At 35.9% G+C, this 26,482-nt stretch overlaps 1 protein-coding gene across 13 annotated transcripts in view; it reads left to right on the forward strand.

Moving 5' to 3' along the window:
- The window catches only part of ELF2 (E74 like ETS transcription factor 2), a 95,352-nt gene that overhangs the window by 15,164 nt on the left and 53,706 nt on the right, over positions 1–26,482 (forward strand). For 12 of the 13 annotated variants that reach the window (XM_087437605.1, XM_087437608.1, XM_087437610.1 and 9 more), the window contains exons 2-3: positions 10,513–10,600; positions 12,101–12,339. The exons of the other annotated variant lie outside the window; for it this stretch is intronic. In XM_087437605.1, coding sequence (XP_087293731.1) covers positions 12,268–12,339 — 72 coding nt within the window. In that variant the 5' untranslated portion in view covers positions 10,513–10,600; positions 12,101–12,267. The remainder of the gene's footprint in view (positions 1–10,512; positions 10,601–12,100; positions 12,340–26,482) is intronic. 13 annotated transcript variants of the gene reach the window in all.

The raw sequence follows: 26,482 nt of genomic DNA on the forward strand, positions 1-26,482 counted from the left end.
AGTTAAAACAAGTCTTTTATGTCTCTCTCTCTTGTTCTTTTTTTTTTTTTGCTGAGGAAGATTTTCCCTGAGGTAACCATCTGATGCCAATCTTCTTTCTGTATGTGAGCCGCCACCAAAGCATGGCCACTGACAGGCAAGTGGTGTAGGTCTGCGCCCAGGAACTGAACCTGGGCTGCTAAAGCAGAGCACACCAAACTTAACCACTAGGCCACTGGGGCTAGCCCTCGTGTCTCTTTTTGAATATACAGGAGGCTGTTGTGACCAGACTTGAGACTTCAATCATCTGAGCAACGGTCAGGACAGAAGCCTTGACTTTGTTACTTTTTCCCTAACCGAATCTCCTAGTACATGTCATTTTGTCAGGTTCTTACTTGACTTGGGAATTTGCTTATTCACAGAATATACATGGCTAAACACATTTATTTCCACAATTTAATATTTCTTACAAATAGTTCATGGCTTAAGTCTAGGAGTGAATATTCATATAAATTTAAGGTTATTGATTAGTAGTCAGACCTTTGTTGTTTATCTTCAGCCTCAAGACAGCTTGGATTCTAAGATGTGCTTAATGTGATCATTTCATATACTTATTCTGACCGTTATCATTGCTGCCGTAGGATTTGACTGTATGTAAAATGGTAACAGAGAGATTAGGAGGATAAAAACATTAAAGGAGTGTAGCTAGGCAGCAATATCATTTTTAGCTCCAGTGGTGACTGTGGGCAGCCAAGTCGGGTTGATTTTGTCTTGCTGTCTCTTTGCTCATCAGTTCTTTAAATAACTGTAGAGTTTGATTATTCAGAGTATTTTTAGATGATACTTCACTGTTAGATTGTCAACATCATAAAGTAGATTGAATGGGTCAACATTGATTAGGTTATGCCAGGGGAACCTGGCCATTGTTGTTCTTTGATGAAGAAACCAACCAAAACATGCCTGGCAAAGTTTTAAAGCAAAAGAGCTTTCATGCAATTTCTCTTATCCTGTAAATTTCTAGCATCCAATTTTAAATATCTGGATCAATCACCTTGCCCTCAGGTAAGTCCCATGATATGAACTCCTGCTACCCAAATTATTTCCAGTCCTGACTTATGGGCCCAAATATTTGTAAACTGTATACTCCTTAGACTTAGTTCCCTCAAAATGAACTCATTCGCATTTTCACAAGGGAATTCTTCTTTCTTTAAAAGATTCATTAATTTACTTTTTATCCCTTTAAAATGTACTAATTTTTGCTTTAACAAATTATAAGAATGAGCTTCTCAATTTTGCTGAGGAGCAATTAGATTTTAGGTATTATCTCTTCTGCTACTGCTTTATTCTTATATGAAGCATTAGCAATTTGATACAGCCCTGACTGATGCTGTCAAAGAGATGATGATAATAAATTAAGTGACATTCATTCAATGCTCATAGCGTGCCAGGCACTTTATGTAAAGAATGAAAAGAACTGAACACACCGATTTCCCAGAGTTGTTTTACTATCTTTTTATAGATGAGGATATTGAAGTGTAAAGAGATGAGTAACTGTCCAAGATTACATAGTCAGAGGTAAAGCCAACAGATATTTATTGAGCACCTACTGTGTTCTGGGGATACAGTGGCCAATAGGCTCTTAACTGTTAAATCATATTAGCTCTTAAATATAAAGCATACTATCAAAATAGTTTTCATGTAATAAGGGGGATAATTATACCTATTTTACAGGGCCATTGGAAGGATGAAAAGACAGTGCATAAAAATGATTAGTTCAATAACTAGAAAAATACATGGTTGAGATTATTATTGAGACCACTATTATATTAGCATTATAAACTACATGTATAATTCCTGTCAGACTTGGTAGATAATTTCCAAAAATAGGACAATGAAGATATGAATCAGAAGTATTTCAGGAATTGAGTTCCATATTTAAAAGTTTAATTTTACCAATAAAATGGCTAAGAATAGTAAGTTTTTTTGGGGGGAGAATTTACTGATCCAGGCAGGAACCAGTTGGGAATTTAAACTTTACATAGATTAAGATTACAAGCTACAATTCTTATTATTATTGTGATAATATTGTTAATGTTGAATAAGAATGTCTCTTTAATAGATTAAATTCTAATTGTCAACATTGTCCTCCCCCTCTTTTAAAGTCAGATTTATTGAAGTTTAATTTACATATAGTGAAATTCTTCCTTACATTTCCATGAGTTTGACAAATTCATACTGTTGTGTAATCATTACCACAAGATATAGAACATTTCTATTACCCCAAAAAGTTTCCTTGTGTCTTTTGAGATCACCTTCTTCCCACTGATCTGTTTTCTGTTCCTACAGGTTTACTTCTTCTTGAATGTCATATAAATGGAGGCACCCTTCCTCTTTCTGATCTGTTAGGTTGTTTACATGTGGTTGCTGCAATAGCAAGTAAGATAACTGACCCCTATGCTGATATAGTTTTCTCACAAGTTAGGAATTGCATCAAGAAGCAATTAAATGAGAAAAAATGAACACGATCTGTTGGAAAATTGTAAAAAAAAGAGAGTTTGTTAAAGGATTGGTAAATATATTCAATTTACATGACATTTAAAAAAGAACCAATTTAGGTGAATAGTTTTCACACTTTGGATGGGAAACTAATAAAACTAATAAAATCAATGCAGTTCCTTGGACCCCAGTTGTACAAAGTTAGATGAATCATAATCCTTGATTCATGACACACTTAAATAATTAGCCCAAGCATAGCTGTTGTTTATTTTTAGTAATATAATCAACACACATAAATCTCATTTAACATGAGAACTAGAATTCACATCACATTCACCTAGGTAGGCCTTAATATAATTTATTTTAAAATCATTAATAGAATTTTGGTTGTGTATATTATTAATTAGTAGGAGTTCCTTTTCCCCTCATTTTTGGGGGGAGGGGAATAACTTTTTCTAGTCTCTTTCAGTTTTGTTTTTGGTTTCTGTTGTTATGAATTAAAAAAAATTTTGGTGTAGTCAAATTTAGTAATCCTTTGTTTTTTGCTTTCCATGTCTTATCTAGTAATTTTTCCTTAACTGTGAATTCATGAAGATATTCTGTATTTCCTTCCGTTTAAAAAAAACATTTTGTATATTTAGGTCTTGAGTATAGCTGTAGCAAGCCCTCGTGGTCTAGTGGTTAAGATTTGTGCTTTCACAGATGTGTTGCTGTGATGCTCAAAGCTATGCCACTGGTATTTCAAATACCAGCAGAGTCACCCATGGTGGACAGGTTTCAGCAGAGCTTCTAGACTAAGACAGACTAGAAAGAAGGACCTGGCCACTCACTTCTGAAAAAATTGGCCATGAAAACCCTATGAATAGCAGTGGAGCATTGTCTGATATGGCACTGGTAGGTTAAGAAGATGGTGCAAAAAGACTGGGTGGGGTTCCGCTCTGTTGTACACAGGGACACTAGGAGTTGGAATTGACTCAACAGGAGTAACAACAACAAAGTACACCTGTAATTTATTGTGAATGGTGAGAGGTAGTGATTTAATTTTTTATCTTGTATGGATAATCACTTGTCCCAGCATCATTTATTAAATAGTCTTTTTTTTTTTTTTCCACTGATTTAATGTTGCATCTGCCCTACACAGTCATGCGTGGCTTAATGACAGGGATACATTCTGAGAAATGTGTTGTTAGGCAGTTTTGTTGTGCAAACATCATAGAGTGTACTTACACAAACCTAAATGGTATAGCCTACTACACACCTAAGCCATATGGTACTATCTCATGGGACCAGTGTCCCAAGTATGTGGTCCGTCGTCGACTGAAATGTCACTATGTGGCACATGACTGTATTTCCAGTATGCATGGGTCTTTTTCTGGCTTCTATGTTCTGTTCCATTGGTGTATTTGGTTCCATTGGTGTGTTTGACAATATCTACACCATTATTTATGCTGAATTACTATAGACTAGATAGAGCAATTCTTCAGGAGGGTCTTGGCTAACTTTTGCCCTTTGCTCTTCTACATACTTTTTTTTTTTTTTTACTAAGTCAAATTTTTTGTAAAACCCTCTTGGAATTTTTGACTGGAAATATATTGAATTTATTAGATGAATTTGGTGAGAACTGACATCTTTAAGATATTGAGCTTTCCTATCCATGAACATGATATCTCCATATATATAAGACTTCTTTAATTCCTTTCAGTAAATTTTATGATTTTCTCCACAGAGGTCTTTGTACATCTTTTGTCAGATTGGGTCTTAGATATCTTATAGTTTTTGTGGTTATTGTAAGTGATATCCTTTTTAAAAATTACATTTTCTGTTAGTCACTGGTATATAGGAAAAGTTGATTTTTATATATTGATCTATATCCACATACCTTGCGAACTCTCTTATTCTAATATCTGAAGATTCTTTTGGATTTTCTGTGTGGATAGTCTTAGCACCTACAAACAATTATTGCTTTATTTCTTCTTCTCCATTTCTTATGTCTTGATTTTTTCTTATCAAACTCTACTGATTAGGATTGCCAGTGTGGTGTTGAATTGAAGTGGTAATGGTATGTATATTTGTTCTGTTCCCAGTATCAGGGGGAAAGTTTTAAATATTTTGCCATTGAGTCTTGGCTGCATTTTTTCTTAATTATGAAATCTTATTAAGTGATTTTTATTGCATCTGCCATGATGATGTATTAATTATCTATTGCTGTATAACAGATTACCTACAACGTGTTGGTGGGGATGTGGAGAAATTAGAACCTTTATACATTGCTGAGGGGAATGTAAAATGATGTAGCTACTTTGGAAAATAGTTTGGCGTTTTTTCAAAATGTTAAACATAGAGTTACTATATGTTTCAGCAATTCCACTCCTAGATATATACCCAAGAGAAATGAAAACGTATGCCCACACAAGAACTTGTGTGTGAATTTTCATAGCAGCATTATTCACAATAGTCAAAAAGTGGAAACAACCAAAATTTGCATCAACTGATGAATGGATAAATCAAATGTGATATGTCTATGCAATGGAATATTATTCAGCAATAAAAAGAAATGAAACACTAATGCGTATTACACATAAATGAATATTGAAAACATTATACTAAGTGAAAGAAGCCTGTCACAAAAGTCTGCGAATTGTATAATTCTATTTATACGAAATGGCCAGAACAAGCATATCTCTAGAGATAGAAAGTAGATTAGTCGTTCCAGGGACTAGGGGTTGGGGAAGGATGAGAGGTGACTGCTAATGGACATCGGATTTTTTTGGGGAGTGCTGAAAATATTCTAGAATTAGATTGTGGTGATGATTGCATAACTTTGTGACTCTACTACAAACCATTGAATTATATACTTTAAGTGGGTGAACTGTATGATATGTGAATTATATCTCAATAAAGCTGTTTAAAAAAAGGTAAGTGCGTATGTGGTTTTGTTAGATATTGCCACTAAATTCCCCTCTCAAAGTGTTGTATAAATTTACATTCCCACCAGCAGTGTATAAGTGCACAGTTTTACCACAGAATATGATGTCATACATTTTATTTTATTTTTATTTTTTTATTATTTCTTTAAAAATTTTTTTTGGTGAGGAAGATTAGCTCTGAGCTAACATCTGTTGCCAATCCTTCTCTTTTTGCTGAGGAAGACTGGCCCTCAGCTAACATCTGTGCCCATTTTCCTCCATTTTATATGTGGGATGCCTGCTGCAGCATGGCTTGATAAGCGGTGGGTAGGTCCACGCCCGAGATCCGAACCTGCGAACCCCACGCTGCCAAAGCAGAGCACGTGAACTTAACTACTATGCCACCAGGCCGGCCCCTGGTGTCTTACATTTTAATTTTCTCCAGTCTGATAGGTGAGAGAAGTGGTATCTCATTTTTTAAAAATTTATATATCTCTTTGAGTGAATTTGAACATCTTTTCATATGTTTAAGGGCCATTTTTATATCTGTTTCTGTGAATTGTGTGTTCCCTATTTTTCTCTTGCATTTTTTGGTCTTTTATTCCTCTATTTTAAGTGTTCTTTCTATTTTAGTGATATTAGCCCTTTGTGATATAATATCCTATTTCTAATATCATAGATTGAGTTTTCCTTGTCTTTGTACTTTATATAAATAAAGTCATGCACATAAACTTTTTTGATGAGAGTGTGATCTGTACTCTAGGCAACTAAATTATAGTAAATATAGCAGAATTTACTTCTGAGTGATACTTAGGTTTGCTATCATTTTGCATAGATTTTTTTTCAGTTCTCAGTATTCACTGTTCAAAGTTGTTTCTCTTCTTGCTGTGCCAATTTCCCCCTCTTCTTCTAGTCCCAGACTAAATGGTGGCTCCTTTCTGAAGTCTCTCTAGAAACTCTGAGGCCAGGGTGGGTGTTCCTTTTTTTAAGTTCTCACTGTACTTTGTAGTTTCCTTTATGGCAGTTACATTATTGTAATTGCTTCTATGTGTTTCTCCTTACTAGACCCTTAGTGGTCTGAAGGCTGTCCTGGCTTCATTTTTGGGTTCCTGGCATAGTGCTGTGTTTGGTATATAAGTGCTCAGTAAATATTATTCAAAGAACTGGTATAGTAAGAGATAGGAAAGACGTGATGTCATTATAGGGAAAAAGCTGTCTTTGAGGGACAGGTGGAATTTGAATAACTAAGGAAGAGGGCACCTCTGGTGAGAGAAGAACACCAGCAAAGGGATAGGGATAGGAATTAGCTTAGTATGTGTAGTTAGCAGTGAAGATACTTGTCTGGTTGAAACATGTTTGTTTATTCTTGTAGTCATCACATCTATACCCTGTATCTACTATATGAAAGACACTGGTTTAGGTGGTATAAATCACAGATTTTTAAAACCTGGATACACAGATTTTTAAAACTTGGTCCTTTGGGAAAGTAGTAGGAAGTGAGATTAACAGGTAAAAACGAGCAGGATTTTAGAGAGCACTGAAAGAAAGGCATAGGTGTTGGGCTTGATATGGTTGATAGGAGGTGGCAAGTGAATGATCTGCTGGAAGCTGTTATTTCCCTGATGTTTTTGTGAGGGAGGTATGTAATGTGGATTGGGGGAAGAGAATTACAGAAAATGATGTTGAGCCCTGAGGGGATGAGGTTGCACAAGAGCTGAGACATGTAAGACAGCTAGGAATTGGCCAAATGGGCAAGCAGGGGAAGGATGTTCAAGATGAGAGAGAAGAATATAGAGAACTACAAACAACTGTGGTATAAAGTTGTATGGAGGGAGTAAAGGAAGATGAGGCTGGACAAGTGAGCATGGATTAGATTCGTGATTCCCATACCTGAGCACATCAGAATGAACATTTCATAACTTCTGAGAAATAGACCTAGACCCTTTGCTTATTCCTTCTAAATCAGGATGCTCGCAAAGAGGTTGAGATTTCATCCTGCAAGTGATGAGGACCTATTGAAGAATTTTGAGAGAGGCCTAACATTATTCCATCTTGAATCACCCTGATATTGCAGTAGATGGACTGGAAGGGAGGGAAAATTAGCAGCAAGGAGGCAAAGTCTGAGGCTATTACAATATAGAAAAATGATAATAAGGAAACTCAACTAGGGCAGAGGATATGAGATTAGAGAGAAGGGATCAAGAGTGAGAGTATGATGGTGGTGTTGGAGAGGAGTTGCAGATGACTTCAGGATCTCTGTTTTTTAGGCAACTTGTGTGGATGTTGGGGTAGCTTACTGAGCTAAGCACAATAGGAGAGGTAATGCTTTTAGAGTGGTAGCGGAGAAAAAAATGAGTTTAGTTTGAAACATATTGGACTTCTCCTCCCACACTTTACACCATCACATTTAATGGCAATTCCAGGTGCTCTGAGTGATATCTTTAGATTCATTTTTGACTCTTCTCTTTATTTCTCACCCCAAATCCAATTTGCTAGCAAATCTTGTCCATTTTATGTTCAAAATATATCCAAAAGTTGACCACTTTGCACCTTCTCCAGAACCTACCACTATGGTCCTAGCCACTATCATTTCTCACCTAATCATTATAGTAGCTTCTTAATTGATCTCCCTGCTTCGGCGCTTGTCCCCGTATCTGTTCTCAAGACAGCATCTGAATGAGTCTTATATTAATCAAGTCATCTTTCTGCATACAACTCTCTTTCTCCCTGGAGTAAAAGTGAGAGTCCTCACAGAGGGCCTACATGGCCCCCTCCCTTTACCTCTTTGTCATCATCTTCTATTCTTTCTTCCTGTTGCTCGCTTAACTCCAGCCACATTGGCAGTCTTTGCTGATCTTTGAACTAGTGAGGTGTACTCCCACTTGAAGATCTTGAATATTCTCTTTTCTTTGACTAGAAGCCTCTTCCCCTAGTCATTGCCACAGCTCACTCCTACTTTCAGGTCTTTACTCCTATGTCACTTTTTCACTGAGTCCTTCTTTGACCATCTGGCTTGAAATTGCAATCCTCTTCCCTGACAAATACATTAGTCTCTCCCTTTGATTCATTTGTCTCCTTAGCCATTATCGCCATCTAGATTTATACTATACATATTTTGCCTATTTTCATCTCGCCCCACTGAAATTTAAGATCTATAAGGACAAGGACTTTTGCTTTATTCACTGCTGTACCTCTAGCACTGAAACTGTGCTAGCATATAATAGGTGCTCAGTTAATATTTATTATATGACTGAATTAATTATTGGAGTGCCTGGGATACCTTGGAATAGATACTATTTATTTATACCCTATTTAATTTCACAAGGAAGTAGAGGCAAGGAAGTGCCTAGTAGACAAACTGGAAACTATAAAATGATTTAGACTGGAACAGAGATTTGAGTGAAGCCATGGCAGTACATGAGATAGCTTAGAGAGAGTGTAAAGAGTCAGAAGAAGAGTAGGGATGGGATCCTGGAAACACCTACATGTAATGGTTGACCACAGAGTAGCACTGTCCTTAGACTTAGCCGAGTGGGAACCCTGCTCTGGGCCTTGTACTTTGGAGGTCCTCATCTGGCCTTCCTCCACCTACCTCCTCCTGATAGCTTGAGGATTTTGGGAAGCCAAGGGAATTAGTCCATCTGGTACATATTTCTAGATCAAGCTCTAAGTATTTGAACCCCAGAATTCTCTGCCCATGTTGCCCCTCACAGGCTTCTTTCCTGATTGTCTCCTCTCTTGACTGTACTACATGTATGGGCTAGGCCTAAAGGATGGCCTAAAGGATGCTGCTGTTCGCAGGCATGTGGCCAGAGCTTGGACATGTGGTCTCGGATGTCCACACGTATGTGTATGAGGCTCTTTGTAGTATGGCATGGAGCCAAAAGTGGGAAGAGAAAAAGGGACAGGCTGCAGGCCAGGAGAAGGATGTATGGTCCTCCCGTGCCCCCACAGAACTCGAGGGAGTCTGAGAATTCCAAATCGGAACTTAGCCTTTAAGGTAGTTATAAAAGTGTATGTGTCAAGATAGGAGGATAGAATAATAGTTTAACAGCTTTTTAGCTTCATTTATAACTTTAAAATGTTTAGACATTAGACAGGGTATACGGGCTTCCATTTGTACTCTTGCCCCGAGCCCTTTGAAAATAGGAGTGGGCCTGCAAGAGGGAATTGAAAAGGAGTAGCTAGAGAGGGAGAAAATATATTCAAGAGAGTTTCAAGCAGGGAATGATCAACAGTGTCAGATACTTCAGAGACATTAAGTCCTATGAAGACAGAAATGTATCCATTGGATTTGACAACCAGAATTTAGTAAAAATTTCACTTGATGGTGAGGGATGCCAAACTTCCATAGAAGGAGGAATACCTGAGAAATTAGGAAGTGGAGACAGAGTATAGATTATTTTTCTAGAACCTTATCTGAGAAAGGAAGGAACAAGAGCAGTAGCTGGAGGGGTATGTAGGGTCATGGAGGAGGACTTTTCCATGTTTAAGATGAGAGAGCCTTGTAAATCTTTAGATGTTGAGGGAAAGGACCCAATGTTAAGTAAGAGAAGCTTAAGGAGAAAGAGGGAATAATTGATGGAGCAAGGCCTAAGCTCCAGTGCATAGGTCAATAGATTAGCCTTTGAAAGGAGGAGGGCTGTTTGAGGAGGCTTGGGATGTGTGGATGTGTATGGATGCTAAGTTTGGAGGGTGAGAGCAGGAAAGTGACTTATAAGCAATAATATATAGTTAACATTGTTTTATAGTAGTTTTTTGGGTTAGTCTTTTAAACCTTGATTTTATACTTTTGGGGATCTGGGGTTATACCTGCAGCCACTTGTTAAAATCCTATTGGTTGACTGAAATACAGCTCATAATATGGGGCATAGGCTATGTATGTTGGATCTGTCCCTACCCTATGCAATAATTGTTATTTAGTAGTGACTTAAAATTTTAAGTTTGATAAAAACTTTTGATTCCTCCATAGCCTAGAAATAATTTCTTTATCATGTTCATCATATAGTGTGTGTCATCAGGCTTTGGAGATGGCGTATTTTAATAAGTACGTACTGTGTGAATCATACCTATTTTGGGCAAAATATTTTTTAATAGAATTATATTAATACTGTCTTTTTCCCCCCACTAGTAGTTCCAAAGAACTGCTGGTTTATATTTTAGCTCTTGCCAAGTTGTGAAAATAGTGAAGGATGCTTAGACTACTTAACATTCAAATTGTAAGTAAAATTTATTTCTGCTATTATTATCAATATGTTCAGAAAACAGAAATTGAAAATAGTCGTTACCTTATAGATAATAGTGAGCTGTAGTATGATGGGACTGTGGGATGGGACTTTTTTTTGTGTGTGAGGAAGATCGGCCCTGAGCTAACATCTGCCAATCCTCCTCTTTATGCTGAGGAAGACTGGCTCTGGGCTAACATCTATGCCCATCTTCCTCCACTTTATATGGGACACCGCCACAGCATGGCCTGACAAGCGGTGTGTCGGTGCACGCCGGGGATCTGAACCGGTGAACCGCCATCCGCCGCAGTGAAGCGTGCGCACTTAACTGCTTGCGCCACCGGGCGGGCTCAATTTTTATTCTTAAGATACAAACACTTCCTATCCCATTTTCTGTTAATAAGATCAAAAAGAAGACTAATGATACTTAATGAGTCTTAGGTAGTGAGCTGAAGTTTCTCCTTATTTTCAGGCATTTCTTTATATTGTAGAAGGTTATGGAAATTCTTTATTTTTATCCCATATCTGTATGGTACTAGTAGTCAAATAGGACATAATATTAATGGAATGATTTATTAAAAATTTATGTTCTTTCTCGTTAAATATGCTTAATTTTTCTGCATTCTTTAATTTTTACATGAAAAAATTTTGTTAGAAATAAATCTGTAATTTCTCTGAAAAATTTAAATACACAAAATCAAATAAACTGTAACTTTTTAGGAATAGACTAATGCATAAATCTAGATGATGCACATACGGACATTCATCTCTACTAGGGGAAAATAAGCTTGAATTATGTTTACTTGAAACCATTTGCTATATTGCGTTTTGAACCAATAGCAAAAAAATTATTGAGGAAAGAATGATCAAGTAATATTAAAGGTATTCCAAGTAATTTCACTACTTTGTTTTCAAACTACTCTATTTGAAAATATAAGCAACTCAAATTAATGTTACACTCCTTGTAAAGCATTCAAAATGTGAACACAAAATGAGATTGCTACCATAAGCAAAAAACAATTCTAATTATATTATTCAAATAAACAAACTAAATGAGCCAAAGAAGAAGAGTGAAATATTTACAGACCAATAAATCATTTAATTTGTTAAATAGGCAAATAATTTTTGAAGTTGTCTCAGTCCGGCACATTTTATGTTTTCAAGGCATAAAAGATTTAAAAAATTTCTACCGAAATATTGCAGGAATAAAAGTACATCTTCATAAAGGGAGAATGTTATAACATTTTATCTCTTAGAATGTAAATATCATAACTTTACCTATGTGCAGTAGCTTGGTGTAAGACCTTATTTCAGTATATTCATGAACTTGACAACTCTAAGAAGTAGAATTCTGCCCTCTTTTGACAAAGCTGTATAAGCCTATCTCCTTTTTCTTAGTTTACAAAAATGTTAAAAGTTAGATTGCAGAATAGGTTGTGCTTTATATCCTTCCTGTATATTTTTAATAACTTTTCAAATTCTTCCTCTTTTTAGGCTCTCTGGTTAATCATCTTTAGAAGACCGGATTTTTGGATATCTACTCCACTCCATCTGTATTGACTTTTAAAACATGATAATGCAAACCTGTAACACTGGCAATCATCCATGAACTTTTAATTACATTGATTAATAGCATTTGAAGCTTCCTCAGGGAATAAACAATGGCATCAGCAGTGGTTGACAGTGGAGGTTCTATTTTGGAGCTTTCCAGCAATGGAGTAGAAAATCAAGAGGTTAGGCATCCAATGTATTACATTTCTGTTTTGTTCATAGAAACCAATGCATGAACTAATTTTGAAATTAATGGGAAACAGGTATTTGAGAGTAGAAATGTACAATGCATGAAATTGTACATGTACATGTCGTGTGTCCTCATGTAATTTAGGTAATAGAAGGTTGAGGAAAGTACTTCTGGGCTCTCCTGAGTTGTTAGAACATGCGTATATTAGAATGAACTGGGAGGAAAAAATTGAAAGAAAGAAACTGTAGTATTAGTTGAGAGAGAGATTTAAATTCCTGATAAAATCCATTGTTTTGGATTATAGAGTATGTAGGTATGTACTGTACCTAAATACCTAAATTAGATTCATCATAAATTAGAATTTGGTATGTCTTTTAGTTGTCATCTTTGTTTTTTGGTTATTCTGTTATATCTGATTCGATGTGGGGATCCATCATATTTTAATCCAATATATACACTTAAGAATTTAGATAATTTGTAAATCGTAAAAGAAATTCAGATTTTGAAATTTTATACATGTAGAATTTTGCATCATTAGCATATTTTATTTTCTTATTATTGATAATTTTAAAGAAGAAGAGATGGAAATATAGAAAAATAACAGTACCAGAAATATATATACTTCCAGGGCCTGGCTTCTGTTCCCATCGTTCAGTAAAGACTGAATATTGAAAGGATCTAAATTAAAATATAATAATGCTGTCACAATAGGGATAAATAACTTGGTCAGAGATAAGGTGGGAAAATGGAGAGTTTACTGTATTAAAAAATCTGTTTTCTCTATATTCTGTGAAAGATACTGCTGTTACTGGTAGTTAGTACCAGCATGACTGAGAAACGAGTTAAGACATCAGGCTGTGTGTTCTGGAGTCTGTATTCTTTTTCCTTCTTGCTTGGTGTCTGCTCAGTCTTCCAAGATAGCTATCGGCAAATCGAGTGGGAAGGGGATAAAGTGAAGGTACTGCTTTTCCTTTGTTCTCAGTGGACTTGGTAACTCAAAAGTTCTGTCATACTCGAATCTAAAACTGGTTCAAAGTCCGTTAAGAGAAGCCACAGCTACAGAACATACTTTATTCTCATAAGCAATTTCTACTTCTTCCTTGAAGATTCACTTTGTGAATGATCACTTCCAGGTATGATTCACCAAAGAGATCAGGGGCTCGGGGGACTTCCATCCCCTCCTGCATCACCCAGAGCAATTATTGCTTCTACTTCAAGTGCTTTCTCTTTGTTCTATAGTTTTACTCTGTTGGTATTTAACCCTATGAGGGGAGCTGCCAAGAACTATAGGCAGAATATATTTACCTTGGCTGATTGGGTACAGTTAATATGGGAAAAAGAGTACAACAGTTTGTTTCTGGAAGACTCCTTATATTTTTCTTCCTTTACATGGAACCCCAGGTGTTCATGGCCTGGAGCACTGATTATTATGAAAGAAAGAATCTGATAAATGAAATCATTGTACCAAGGCATTATTGACTAATGATTTATGTGGTAGCCTTATAGTGTGGTCACAGGCATTTTAGGTAGTGTGGCACCAGAGTTGGGGAGACTATTCTTGGGGAACTTTTTCTCAAGATTATACTGTGTAGGTACCCATTTACTTTCATTTGTTTGTTCCTCCAACAAATATTAATTAACCACTTAGCGAGTGTCACATACTTTTCTGGGCACTGAGGATAAAGTATTTCAGAATGGCTATGAAGAATAAATCAGAGCTAGAGATGGATGGAGAGGTGGTAGGGGTATTTTAATTAGGGTGGTCAGGGAAGGCTTCTCTGAAGAGGTGGCATTTTAGTTTATACCTACATGAAGTGATGGATAGGACCATAGAAACATCTGGGGGAGGAGAATTCCAGAAAGAAAGAAAAGTCCCTAGTATCTGAAATATCTTCTAATTTTACCAAGGGAGTTTTGGGGAAAGTGGTATTTGAAGTGGTATTTGTCTTATAAGCAACTTTTCAGGAATGTGTTTCATATATATATATACACACACAATAATATCTATACTCTAAAACGTAGGGTAGGGTGAGAAACTGACTTGTCAAGATTTTATAATCAATGTTCCAGAATCTGAAGAAAAAATAAATGTTTAAGAAGTAGTGGACATTTGGAGAGTTATTAATGATTTTCAGGCTTTATTTTTTATAACCTTATTCATAAAGTTATACATTTCATAAAGTTAGGATAATTGTATTTCTGACAAAGATCCCCAAAAAAGTAAACTACAATCTTACTAATGAGTATAGATGCAAAAATCATAAAGAAATAGTAATAAATATATAAAATGCGATCATATATTTAAAAAATCCAATTACCAAATAGGATTTAGATACACAAGGATAATTTAATTTTAAGAAAACCATTAACATAATATATATCCCTACTAATATGATATATGACATATGATATGTTAGTAGGGATAAAATACTTGATAAAAATGGGATTTTGTGAAATTCAGTATCCATTCCTGATAAAAACTCTTAATAATATAAATGTGAATGTATATTTCCTTAACATTATAAAAACAACTGTTACAAATCAACAGCCAGAATTCTGTACAATGGTGAAGTACTCTAGAGTATTTCCTTTAAAATTGGAAAGAGGACAAGTGTGGACACTACCATTACTATTATTTAATATTTTCCTGCATTCAGGCAAGATAACAAAAACATATATAAATATTATAAAGGAGACCTAATTATTATTTGCAGATAATATGGTTCTTCACCTGGGAAAACCAGAGGGAATCCACTGAAAACTCATTAGAACTAGTAAGAGTGCTTGGTAGTTTGGTGGGTACAAAATTAACATAAAAACTAACTAGCTAGCTTTTGTAAGGATTGTAATTAGTTAGAGGAGACCATGGAAAATAAGATCCCTTTCAGAAAATTAACAAAAAAATATAAAATGTGGGGGAATAAATATAGAAGATATCTGGGATTTATTTGAAGAAAATTAATTAATGACACTGATGTACATGAAAGAAGACTGTAGTAAACAAAGAGATATACTTTGTAATTGGATTGGAGAGATGAGAAGGGTCAGTATTGTGGAGGATGTCAGTTTTCCCCAATTAATCTATATATTTAATTCCATCTCTATCAAATGTTAGGGCAAGTTTGGGGGAAATTGATTATATGAACCTAAAGATTGTATGGAAGCATAAATATTCAGGAATAGCCAGAGCAGTTTTTGAAAAGGAAACGTGTAGCAGGTAGGTCTCATAGAAATGGGGAATTAATGCAGAAAAAATAAAAAGAGAATTTAAATATATATTTTTTTATTTTTTATTTTTATCATCAAAGCCCCAGTACATAGTTGTATATCCTAATTGTAGGTCCTTCTAGTTCTTCTATGTGGGACGCTGCCTCAGCATGGCTTGATGAGTAGTGAGTAGGTCCATGCCCAGGATCCGAACTGGCAAATCCTGGGCCGCCAAAGCAGACTGCGCAAATTTAACTGCTACGCCACCAGGCTGGCCCTAAATATATTTTTAATAGCACAGTGAATACAAGTTTTAGAGGGCATTTGCTTCTACACAAATAAGATTGGGAGTTCTTCCACTTCAGATTGTGATGGAATAACTAAGACCAGACTTATACTCCCACCATAAACAATTACGAAAATGAGCAAAAAATAAGAAACCACATTTTGAAACAGTGGTGCTATGTCTGCAAGTTTGTGTCCCTCCAAAATTCATATGTTGAACCCTGACTCCCAAAGATGATGGTATTAGGCAGTAGGGCCTTTGGGAGGTGATTAGGTCACGAGGGAGGAACCTTTATGAATGGGATTTGTGCTCTTATAAAAGGTTTCAGAGAGATCCCTTGCCCCTTCTGCCATGTGAGGATACAACAACAAATCTGTGACCCAGAAGAGGGTTCTCACCAAGTCATGCTGGCACCCTGATCTTGGACTTCCATCCTCCAGAACTGTGAGCAGTAAGTTTCTGCTGTTATTATAAGCCACCCAGTCTGTGGTATTTTGTTACAGCAACCTGAATGGACTAAGACAGTTGGACAACAGGCAGTGCAGGACTGTGCTTCCTGAGAGAAGAGCAGGTCATCTCTGTGATTGCCCTGGCTTATTGCTTGGAGCCACTTTTTGGACCACAGTGTGGGAAGGAGGAACCTAAGCAGAGCAAAATAGTCTCATTGAGTTGATGAAACAAAGTTTGAAATTGGGAGAGGCTAATCTGAGAGGAAGAAGCTGCCCAGAAGGAGAATATAAGAACTTTGCCTTGGGGTCCCTGGGTCTTTAGCTGAATGAGCTGCTCGGGTGTGGTATGAAACTCCATGAAGCCAGTCAAAGAATGATCAGAAAGGTGTAAACTCAGTAATTTACAGAGTTCACTCAGGGCTGGGAGATAGTAGAGTTCCAACCAGTTAGAGTGGAGAGTCCTTGTTAGATGTCCAGGCATTTATTAGAGACTCCAGAAGTGTCATGCTTTATGGTAGGGCTAAACTAGTGCTAGAATATAGGGTAGTCCAAACTTGCCCTAAGAAGGTTTAAAAACAAGCCTTGAAAGTTGCTCCATAAGTAACTTAACTGTCTGTCATAGTAAACATTATTAAAATAAGAGAACAAATGGCAGCACCCAACAATGTAAAATTTACATATCCAACACCTAACCATGTTAAATGCAAAGAAGTAGGAATAATATAATCTGTAACTTGGAGAAAAAACTGTCAGTGAAAACAGAAACACAAATGATAGAGATGATGAAATTAGCAGAGAAGGCTTCAAAACAGCTATTATAAATATACTCAAGAAGTTAAAACGTGAACCTCAGAGGAGAGGCATAAAGGACATAAAAGAACCAAAAGAAACTTCCAGATATAAAATATATACTATCTGAAAGAAAAATTTACTGGATAGGATTAAAAATAGATTAGGTACTACAGAAGAAAAGACCAGTGAATTTGAAGAGAGCAGTAGAAACTACGTTATGAAGCACCAAGAGAAAAACTGGAAAAAACAGAAAGACGATTTGGTTACCTGTGGGACAATATCAAGTTGTCTAACATACATGTGATTTGAGTCCCAGAATGAGAGGAGAAGAGAACAGAAAAAAACTTGAAATGGCCATAAAATTTTTCAAGTTTGCTGAAAAGTGTAAACCCATAGATCAGAGAATCTTAAACCCCAAGGAGGATAAAGCAGAGAGCAAATAGACACTAAGGCACATCATAATGAAAATTGCTGAAAGCCAATTTGAGAAAGAAAATCTTAAAAGCATCCAGAGAAAAAGATGTGTTACATACAGAAGAACAGAGATAGTGACTACAGACATCTCGATTGAAACTATGCAAGTCAAAGATAATGACTCCTTTAAAATGCTGAAAGACTAGAACTTGTTAACCTACAGTTATGTATCCAGTGAAAATGTCCTGCAAAATGAAGCTTTTTTTTCAGACCAATAAAAGCTGAGAGAATTTATCACAAGCTGACTTGTGTTATAAGAAATGTTAAAAGAAGTTCTTTAGGCAGAAGGTAAATGATACCAAATGGAAACCTGGCTACCTAAATGAATGAAAAGTACTGGAGAAATGGTTAACGTGTGGGTAATATAAAATACTTGTAAAAATCAGTTTCTAATTTTTTTAAAAAGATAGTTGTTTAAAACAAAAATAATAATAATGTATTGAGTTTACAATGTGAAGAAGTAAATGTATGACAACAGTAGAACAAAGGATGAGAGGAGGGAATTGGAAAAATACTATTGTAAGCTTTTTACTTTATACATAAAGTAACATTGTAGGTAAACTGTGATAAGAAGCATATCATAAAATCTAGAGAACCACTAAAAAATAAAGCAAAGACATATAGATAATAAGTCAGTATTTGAATTAAAATGGATACTAAAAAGTAGTCAATTCAAAAGAAGAAAGAGTAAAAGGAACAAGGAATAAATGAAGCAAGTAATGAAGAAAGAGCAGGATAGTAGATTTAAACCCTGTTTTATTGATAATATTAAATGTAAATATTCAAAAAAATCCAATTAAAATGCAGATATTGTTAAATTGGGTTAAAAAAAGCCAAGCCTGTTTATGTTTCATGCAAGAAATTCATTTTAAATATAAAAACACAGTTTAAAAGTAAAAGTATAGAAGTAGATATACCATGCAAACATTAATCATAAAAACGCTGAAGTGGTTTCAGGACAAGAATATTACCAGGGATAAAGATAGACATTTCCTAGATGATAAAAGGACTATTTCGTCAAGAAGACTTTACAACCCTAAATCTGTACACTCAATATTAGAGCTTCAAGATACATAAAGTACAAACTTACAGAACTGAAAGAGGAAATAGATAAATACACAGTATTAGTTGGAGATTGCAGCATTTCTCTTTCAGTAATTAATAGAAAATTAGACAGAAAATCAATGAGAATATGGAAGACTTGAACAACATTATCAGCCAGCTTCACTTAATGGACATTTATGGAACACATTACCTAACAGTACCAGAATACACATTCATTTCATGTGCACGTGGCTCGTGATCCAAGATAGATCATATGCTGGGCTATACGTCTCAATAATTTTAAAAGGATTGAAATCTTACAGAGAAACTTGTCTGACCAAAGCACAATTATATTAGAAATTAAAAACAAAAAGATACTTGCAAAATCTACAAATATTTGGATATTAAACAGCTCACTTTTTTTGTGTGTGTGTGAGGAAGATCAGCCCTGAGCTAAAATCCATGCCAATCATCCTCTTTTTTTTTTTTTGGCTGAGGAAGACTGGCCCTGAGCTAACATCTGTGCCCATCTTCCTCCACTTTATGTGGGACACCGCCACAACATGGCCTGACACGCGGTGTGTCGGTGCGCGCCCAGGATCCGAACCCAGGTCGCCAGCAGCAGAGCACGTGCACTTAACCGCTGCGCCACAGGGCCGCCCCTAAACAGCTCACTTTTATATAAACCATGGGTTAAAGAATAAATCACAAGAGAAATTAGAAAATATTCAAACTGAATGAAAATGAAAACACAATGTATCAAAATTTGAGAGATGCAGCTAAAGCAGTGCTTAGAGGGAAATTTATAGCTTGAAAACTAATAACAGTCCTGCATTGCCTAATGACAGAGATGCATTCTGAGAAATGGATTGTTAAGTGGTATTGTTGTTGTGTGACCATCGAGTGTACTAACACAAACCTAAATGGTATAGCCTACTACATGCCTAGGCTCAATGGTACTGATCTTATGGGACCACTGTTGTCTATGCAGTCCGTTGTTGATTGAAACATTATGTGACGCATGACTGTATTAGAAAAGGAGAAAAGGCTAAAATAAATCATTTAAGCTTTCACCTCAACAAGCTAGAATATGAAGATCAAATTAAACATAAAGTGAGTAGAAAGGAGGAAATAAAGTAAAAACAAGTCAATGAAATAGAAAGTGGACAATAGAGAAATTAAACCAGAAGCTGGTCCTTTGAAAAGATTAGTAAAAAGGATAAATGTCTAAGTAGACTGCACAAGGGAAAAAAACCAAAAGACAAAAATTACTAATATCAGGAGTGAAAGATCAGGAATGAAATGTATATATTATATATATTATACATGTATAATATACTATACATATTAAATATTATGAACAACTTAATGCCAGTAAGCTTGACAACTTAGATGAAATGGACAAATTCCTTGAAAGTCATTCCAAAAGAAATAGAAAGTGTGAATAGCCCTCTGTCTTTTAAATAAATTGAGTTTCTCGTCAAAATATTTTCTGCAAAGAAAACTGCAGGGGCCGGCCTGGTGGCGTAGCAGTTAAGTTCGCGTGCTCCGCTTCGGCGGCCTGGGGCTTGCAGGTTCGGATCCCGGGAGCAGAGTGACGCACCACTTGTCAAGCCACGCTGAGGCGGCATCCCATATAAAGTAGAGGAAGATGGGTACGGATGTTAGCCCAGGGCCAATCTTCCTCAGCAAAAAGAGGAGGATGGGCAATGGATGTTAGCTCGGGGCTAACCTTCCTCACACACACACACAAAAGAAAACTCCAGGGCTAAATGGCTTTACTGATGATCTGTCAAGCATTTAGGGAAGAAATAATACGATCTTACACAAGTCCTTCAGAAAATAGAGGACAAGGGAGCATTTCATAACTCATTTTTTTATATTACCCTGTTACCAAGACCAGACAGAGATATTATAGGAAAAGAAAACTACGAACCAGTTTCCTTCATGAACATAGAAACAAACATTGTTAATAAAATACTAGCAATCAAATCCAGCAGCATATAAAAAGGCTCATATGTTTCAAATGGGATTTATCCCAGGAAGGTAGGTTTAATCAATCAATGTAATTCATCATATTAACAAAAAGGAAAAAATCATGTGATCGTATCAGTAGCCACAGAATACCCATTTGCCAAAATTCAACATCTGTTTATTATACAGATTACCTAAATTAGTAACAAAGAGCAACTTCCTCAACCTGATGTGTTCATCTGTGAAAAACCCACAGCCAACATCATACTTAATGGTGAAACACTGAATGTTTCCTTTGTAAGGTTGATAGCAAGGTAAAGATGTCTGCTCTAACCACTTCTATTCAGCGTTGCACTGGCAACATTGCTACAGGGCAAGAAAAATAAGACCCATGGATTGGAAAAGAAGAAATGAAACTGTATTTCTTAAATGATACAGTCATGCACAAGAAATCTAGCCAGCTGTTAGAACTAATAAATCTAGAACAGGTGAATAGTACAAATCAATTGTATATATGTATACTAGCAAAATACAATTGGAAAATGAAATTTTAAAAGCAATACTGTTTAACAGAGCGTGAAAAGAGCATAGCTATAAGTTTAATGAAATAAGTGAAAGACATGTACGCAGAAAACTACAAAATATTATTGAGAGAAATTAAAGACCTGAATAAATGGAAAGATATACCATGTATATGAATTGGAAGAGTTATGGTTAAGAACAAAGTTGGAGGGCATATACACCTGATTTATAGACTTACTCTGAAGCTCCAGTAATTGAGACAGTGTGGTATTGGTAAACCAAAAGACATGTAGATCAGTGGAACATAATATAGATCCACATAAGGCTGGCTGATTTTCAGTAATGGTGCTAACGTAATTCAGTGGAGAAGAGTCTTTTTAACAAATGATGGTGGAACAATTGTATACCCATATGCAAGTAAATGAACTACAGTACCTTTTCACATTGTACACAATGAATAACTTGATTACAGAATTAAATGTTAAAACTAAACCATAAAAACTTCTGGAAGAAAACACAGGAGAAAATTTTCTCAACCTTGAAATAGGCAATGATTTCTTAGATTAAACACAAAAAGCATGAACTTTAAAAGAAAAAAAAGATGAATTGAACTTCATTTAAATTTAAAACTTCTACTGTTTAAAAAATTCCATTAAGAAAATGAAAAGGCACACCAAAGATTAGAAAAAAACATTTACAATACATATATTGACAAAGGACTTATATTCAGAATATATAAAAGAATTAGTTGGAGATAATCCATTAAAATGGGAAAAATATTTGAACAGATAATTATATGAATGGCCACAAACACATATAAAAATGCCCAATATTATCAGCCGTCCAGGGAAACGCAAATTAAAACCACAAGGAGATACTACTAAATACTTAAACAGAATGGTGAAAATTAGTGTGATACCACATGTTGGAAAGGATGTAGAGCAACTGAAACTCTCACACACTGCTAGTGGGAATGTAAAATAATATAACTACTTTGGAAAATAATTTGACAGTCCTTTTAAAATTAAATATATAGTTTACCATATGATCTGGTAATTTGACTCATAGGTAAATATGGAATAGAATGGAAAGGAAGGGAGGGAAGAGCAGGGACATTAATAGGAGCATTACAGTCATATGAAGACAGGTGAATAGATAAACATTTGATATATCCATACAGTGGAATTCTCAGCAATAAAAAGTGAACTACCTATATATGCAACAACATGTATGAATCTCAATATTATGCTAATTTAAAGAAATAAGACATAAAAAGTACAAATTTTCGATTCCATATAAAATTTTAGAAAAGGCAAGTTTATAGGGTTAGAGAGCAGATTGGTGGTTGCCTAGACCCGTTTGGGTAGGAGGGTAAGGGAGTAGGTGGTGGTTGTGGTGAGAGTTTGACTGGTATAGGGGTATAGATTTATATTATGCAAATGGTATTTTTTTTTTAAAGTTTTCAAATTACTCCTGTTGGCTTTAAGGTTTTTTGTTGTTGTTCCATTTGTTATTTTTAAATGAAAAAAATAGAAGTATTTTGATTTTTTTTCTTAGTTATACAGGATCATTTTAAAAACCAATATGGGGCCAGCCCTGTGGCTTAGTGGTTAAGTGCGCGCGCTCCGCTGCTGGCGGCCCAGGTTCGGATCCCGGGCACGCACTAACGCACCGCTTCTCCGGCCATGCTGAGGCTGCGTCCCACATACAGCAACTAGAAGGATGTGCAGCTATGACATACAACTATATACTGTGGCTTTGGGGAAAAAATAAATAAATAAAAAATTTAAAAAAAATAAACACCAATAAACTCAGACATACTGAAAAGATGGAAATCCCTCTTTTATCTGCTCCCCTGTCTCTTACGAGATTATTAATAGTTTGAGATATATTTTTCCAAACTTTTTAATGCATATGTAAAATAAATATTTATGTAAATGGACTCGTACATTAGTATTGTTCTGTTACCCATTTTTTCCTCCACTTATTTGTATCGTGGATAATTTTCCATGACAATACAAAAATGTCTGCCTTAACCTTTTAATTGATGCTGAAAACAGTCTGTCATTGTATGGATATACAGTAGTTATTCAATCCATTTCTGATGGGTTCATGTTTTCTTTTCTGTATTGTGAACATCTTGGTTAGGGGACTTGACTTAAAACTGTGTTTGCATAGCAAGCACACTGTTTTTATTTTAGTGACATATTTATTTGGAATGACTTCTGGGGTGGTAAATAGTTGGGGGAGATTAGTCCCCCAGAGCCCGATGAAGCTTTGAAAGTGGGCTTTGTCTCCCACAAAAGAAAAAATGTGCAACAAATTCATGTATTTTTAATATACTCCTGAATTTCATGTCTTTCAATGTATTTCTAACGTACAGTGATAAAGGATTACAGTACCATTGCCTTCAGCCATTTTATGGTATTTGTCTTTGGAAACTTATAATACCTGGAGAGCAATGACTTGAGCACATTATAAAAGCACTTTTTGGGTGAACACTGCAGTGTTGCACTTGTCCTGCCTCTTTAAACTAAATATCTCTCTTCTTGAATAGAAGTTTTTGAGATTACTGTTAGTGCTTATAGTAGGATTGCCAGATAAAATACAGGCTGTCCAGTTAAATTTGAATTTCAGATAAACAACAAATAACTTTTTACTTGAAGTATGTGCCAAATATTGCATGGGATATTCTTATTATTCCTTGTTTATCTGAAATTCAGATTTAGCTGGGTATCCCATGTTTTTATTTGCCAAGTCTGACTACCTTAGCTTATAGGGAACTAGGTAGGTTGTGCCAAGACCTGCTGAATCTGGATTTCATGCATTTTAATTATTGCAGATTTTGGTGACTTGAGCAAGATTATAGTAGTCTTAAATAAAATAACATAGTGGATATGTAAGTTTTTACTATATTATTGTAAAAAACAAAGACTCCTGATTCCTTGGTTTTCCACCCTTCTTCCCCAGAAAAAGTAGCTAGCTCTTCTACACAAATACCAAGCACTAATTGTCTGCATATCTGTATGCAGTGGCCTGTTATTTGGCAGAGAAAGATCTCATGAAGTTACTTGCCATTATAGATTAGCAAATGTTGAATCTATGAATACCTGTTAATATTAAAATTTGTTGAGCTTTATAATTCTTTGAACCAAGCTACAAATACTTAAATGCCACTTCAGTTTATATGAAGTGCATGTTGATGAGGAGGATATAAAAAATGACTAAGATGTGGACTCTTGCTCTCAAACATCTTACTATCTCATCAAGAAGTTGGATATATAAACAGATAATTATAATACAGGATAATGAACAGTGATAATATTAGGCAAACAACTTGTTCTAGAAGTACCTGGGATGGAAAAATTGATTCAGATTGGGGGATTATGGAAAACTCCCTGGAACTGAGCCCTGAGTGGATGAAAAGGATTTGGACAGATATGGAAGGTAATTTCAGGCTACAAAATGAACGTGAGCATAAGTCATGGAAGCTTTCATGTTTGGGAATTAGCACAAAGCAAATAATCAAGCAGCTATGTGAAGTAATGTAGGAAGTAAGGCTGTAAAGGTGCTGTATTAGTTTCTTGGGGCTGCTGTAACAAAGTACCATAAACTGGGTGGCTTAAACAGTAGTTATTTATTGTCTCACGGTTCTGGAGGCTAGAAGTTTGAGAGGAGGGTGTTGGCAGAGTTTTGGTTCCTTCTGAGGGCTGTGAGGGAGAATCTTTTCTAAGCCTCTCTCCTAGCTTTTGGTAGCTTCAGGCATTACTTGGCTTGTAGATGGTGTTCTCTCTGTGTCTTCACATCATCTTCCCTCTGTATGTCTCTCTCGGTGTCCAAATCCCCCTCCCCCCTTTTTTTTGGTGAGGAAGATTAGCTCTGAGCTAACATCTGTTGCCAATCCTCCTCTTGTTGCTGAGGAAGATTGGCCCTGGGCTAGCAACTGTGCCCATCTTCCTCTACTTTATATGTGGGACGCCAGCCACAGCATGGCTTGATAAGTGGTGCGTAGGTCCGAACCTGTGAACCCTGGGCTGCCGAAGCAGAGCTGGTGAACTTAACCATTACGCCACCAGGCCGGCCCCACTAAATTTCCCCTTTTTATAAGGACGCAGTCATATTGGATTAGGGCTCATCCTAATGATCTCACCTTAACTGGGTCATCTGCAAAGACCCTATTTCCAAATAAGCTTAGATTCACAAGTACTGAGGGTTAGGACTTCAACATTTTTGTGGGGGACACAATTCAATTCTTAACAGGTGGGTTGAGAGTTATATTTCAAAGAGTATTAAAAACCATTGTTTAGTATGTTAAAGTTTCCTTTTAGACAAACGAGGAGTCATGAAAGCTTTCTGTGCAGAGGTAATACAAACAATTCTGATTGTAATGTAAAAAGATGTCCATCAAAGTTGAGGGCAAATAGTAGGTGTGAATCCTATTATATTGTTACAATATAACAATAGCTATCACTAATGGAGTACTCACTCTCTGCTAGACCCTGTGCTAAGTACTTTGTGCATAGTTAATTTTCAAGGGGCTTTGTGATGTATGAACAATCTCTTTTCAATGTGAAGACACTGAGGTTTAGAGAAGAACAGGGTGGGGGAAGAGGGGGAGATGTTGAGAGTTTGTTCCATTTTGACACGTGAAGCTGGAGTATTGGCTGAATACTCCTGGAGTAATGTTAAGTTGGTAGTTCAGGAGATGGGTCAGAGTAGAAGACAAATATTTGGTAATCATTAGCATAGTGTTGCTATTTGAAACCTTAAGAATGAGTGGGCTTGCCTGGGAAGGTAGTATAGATTTAAAAAAAAAAAAAGGAGATGCTGGGACAGAACCTTAGTAAGTTGGCTACATTTGAGTCACTGGAGATGGAAGAAGAGTCAGAGGAGATGCTTAAAAGTAGAGTGGTAGAAAGAGAACAAAAAAGATAGAAGAAATAATTTTTAAGATGAGGTGATGGTCAGTGTATAAGAGTCTGCAGAAAGGCAAAGGAGGATGAAAACTGAAATAGAAGTTGGCCCCTATTTGACATTTTGAGAGAATTGTTTCAGTGAGGTAGTGGGATCCAGATTACAAGATATGTGTAGATAGTAAGTCAAGGAGTTAGACTATCTTTTTGAGAAGTGTATACAAATATAAGAAGCAGAGATCTGGAGCTTAGTTAAGAGAAAGGAGAATTGAATTTTTTCTTCAATAAAAGAATATTTTTGCTTTTTTATGGTTAAAGAGAAGGAACCATTGAAATAGTAAAACAAAACAAAATCCAACTAAGATATAAGAGAGAGAAGAGTGGGTCCAGAATTCTAATTGGTGGGGAAGAGAGTATAGATAGAGGAATTGGCCTTGTATAGAATTCTAGTCCTCAAGTATTTCATAGTTTAGA

This window comes from Ceratotherium simum, chromosome 12, assembly GCF_057802395.1.
Source record: "Ceratotherium simum simum isolate JZ-2026a chromosome 12, ASM5780239v1, whole genome shotgun sequence".
Lineage (NCBI taxonomy): Eukaryota > Metazoa > Chordata > Mammalia > Perissodactyla > Rhinocerotidae > Ceratotherium > Ceratotherium simum.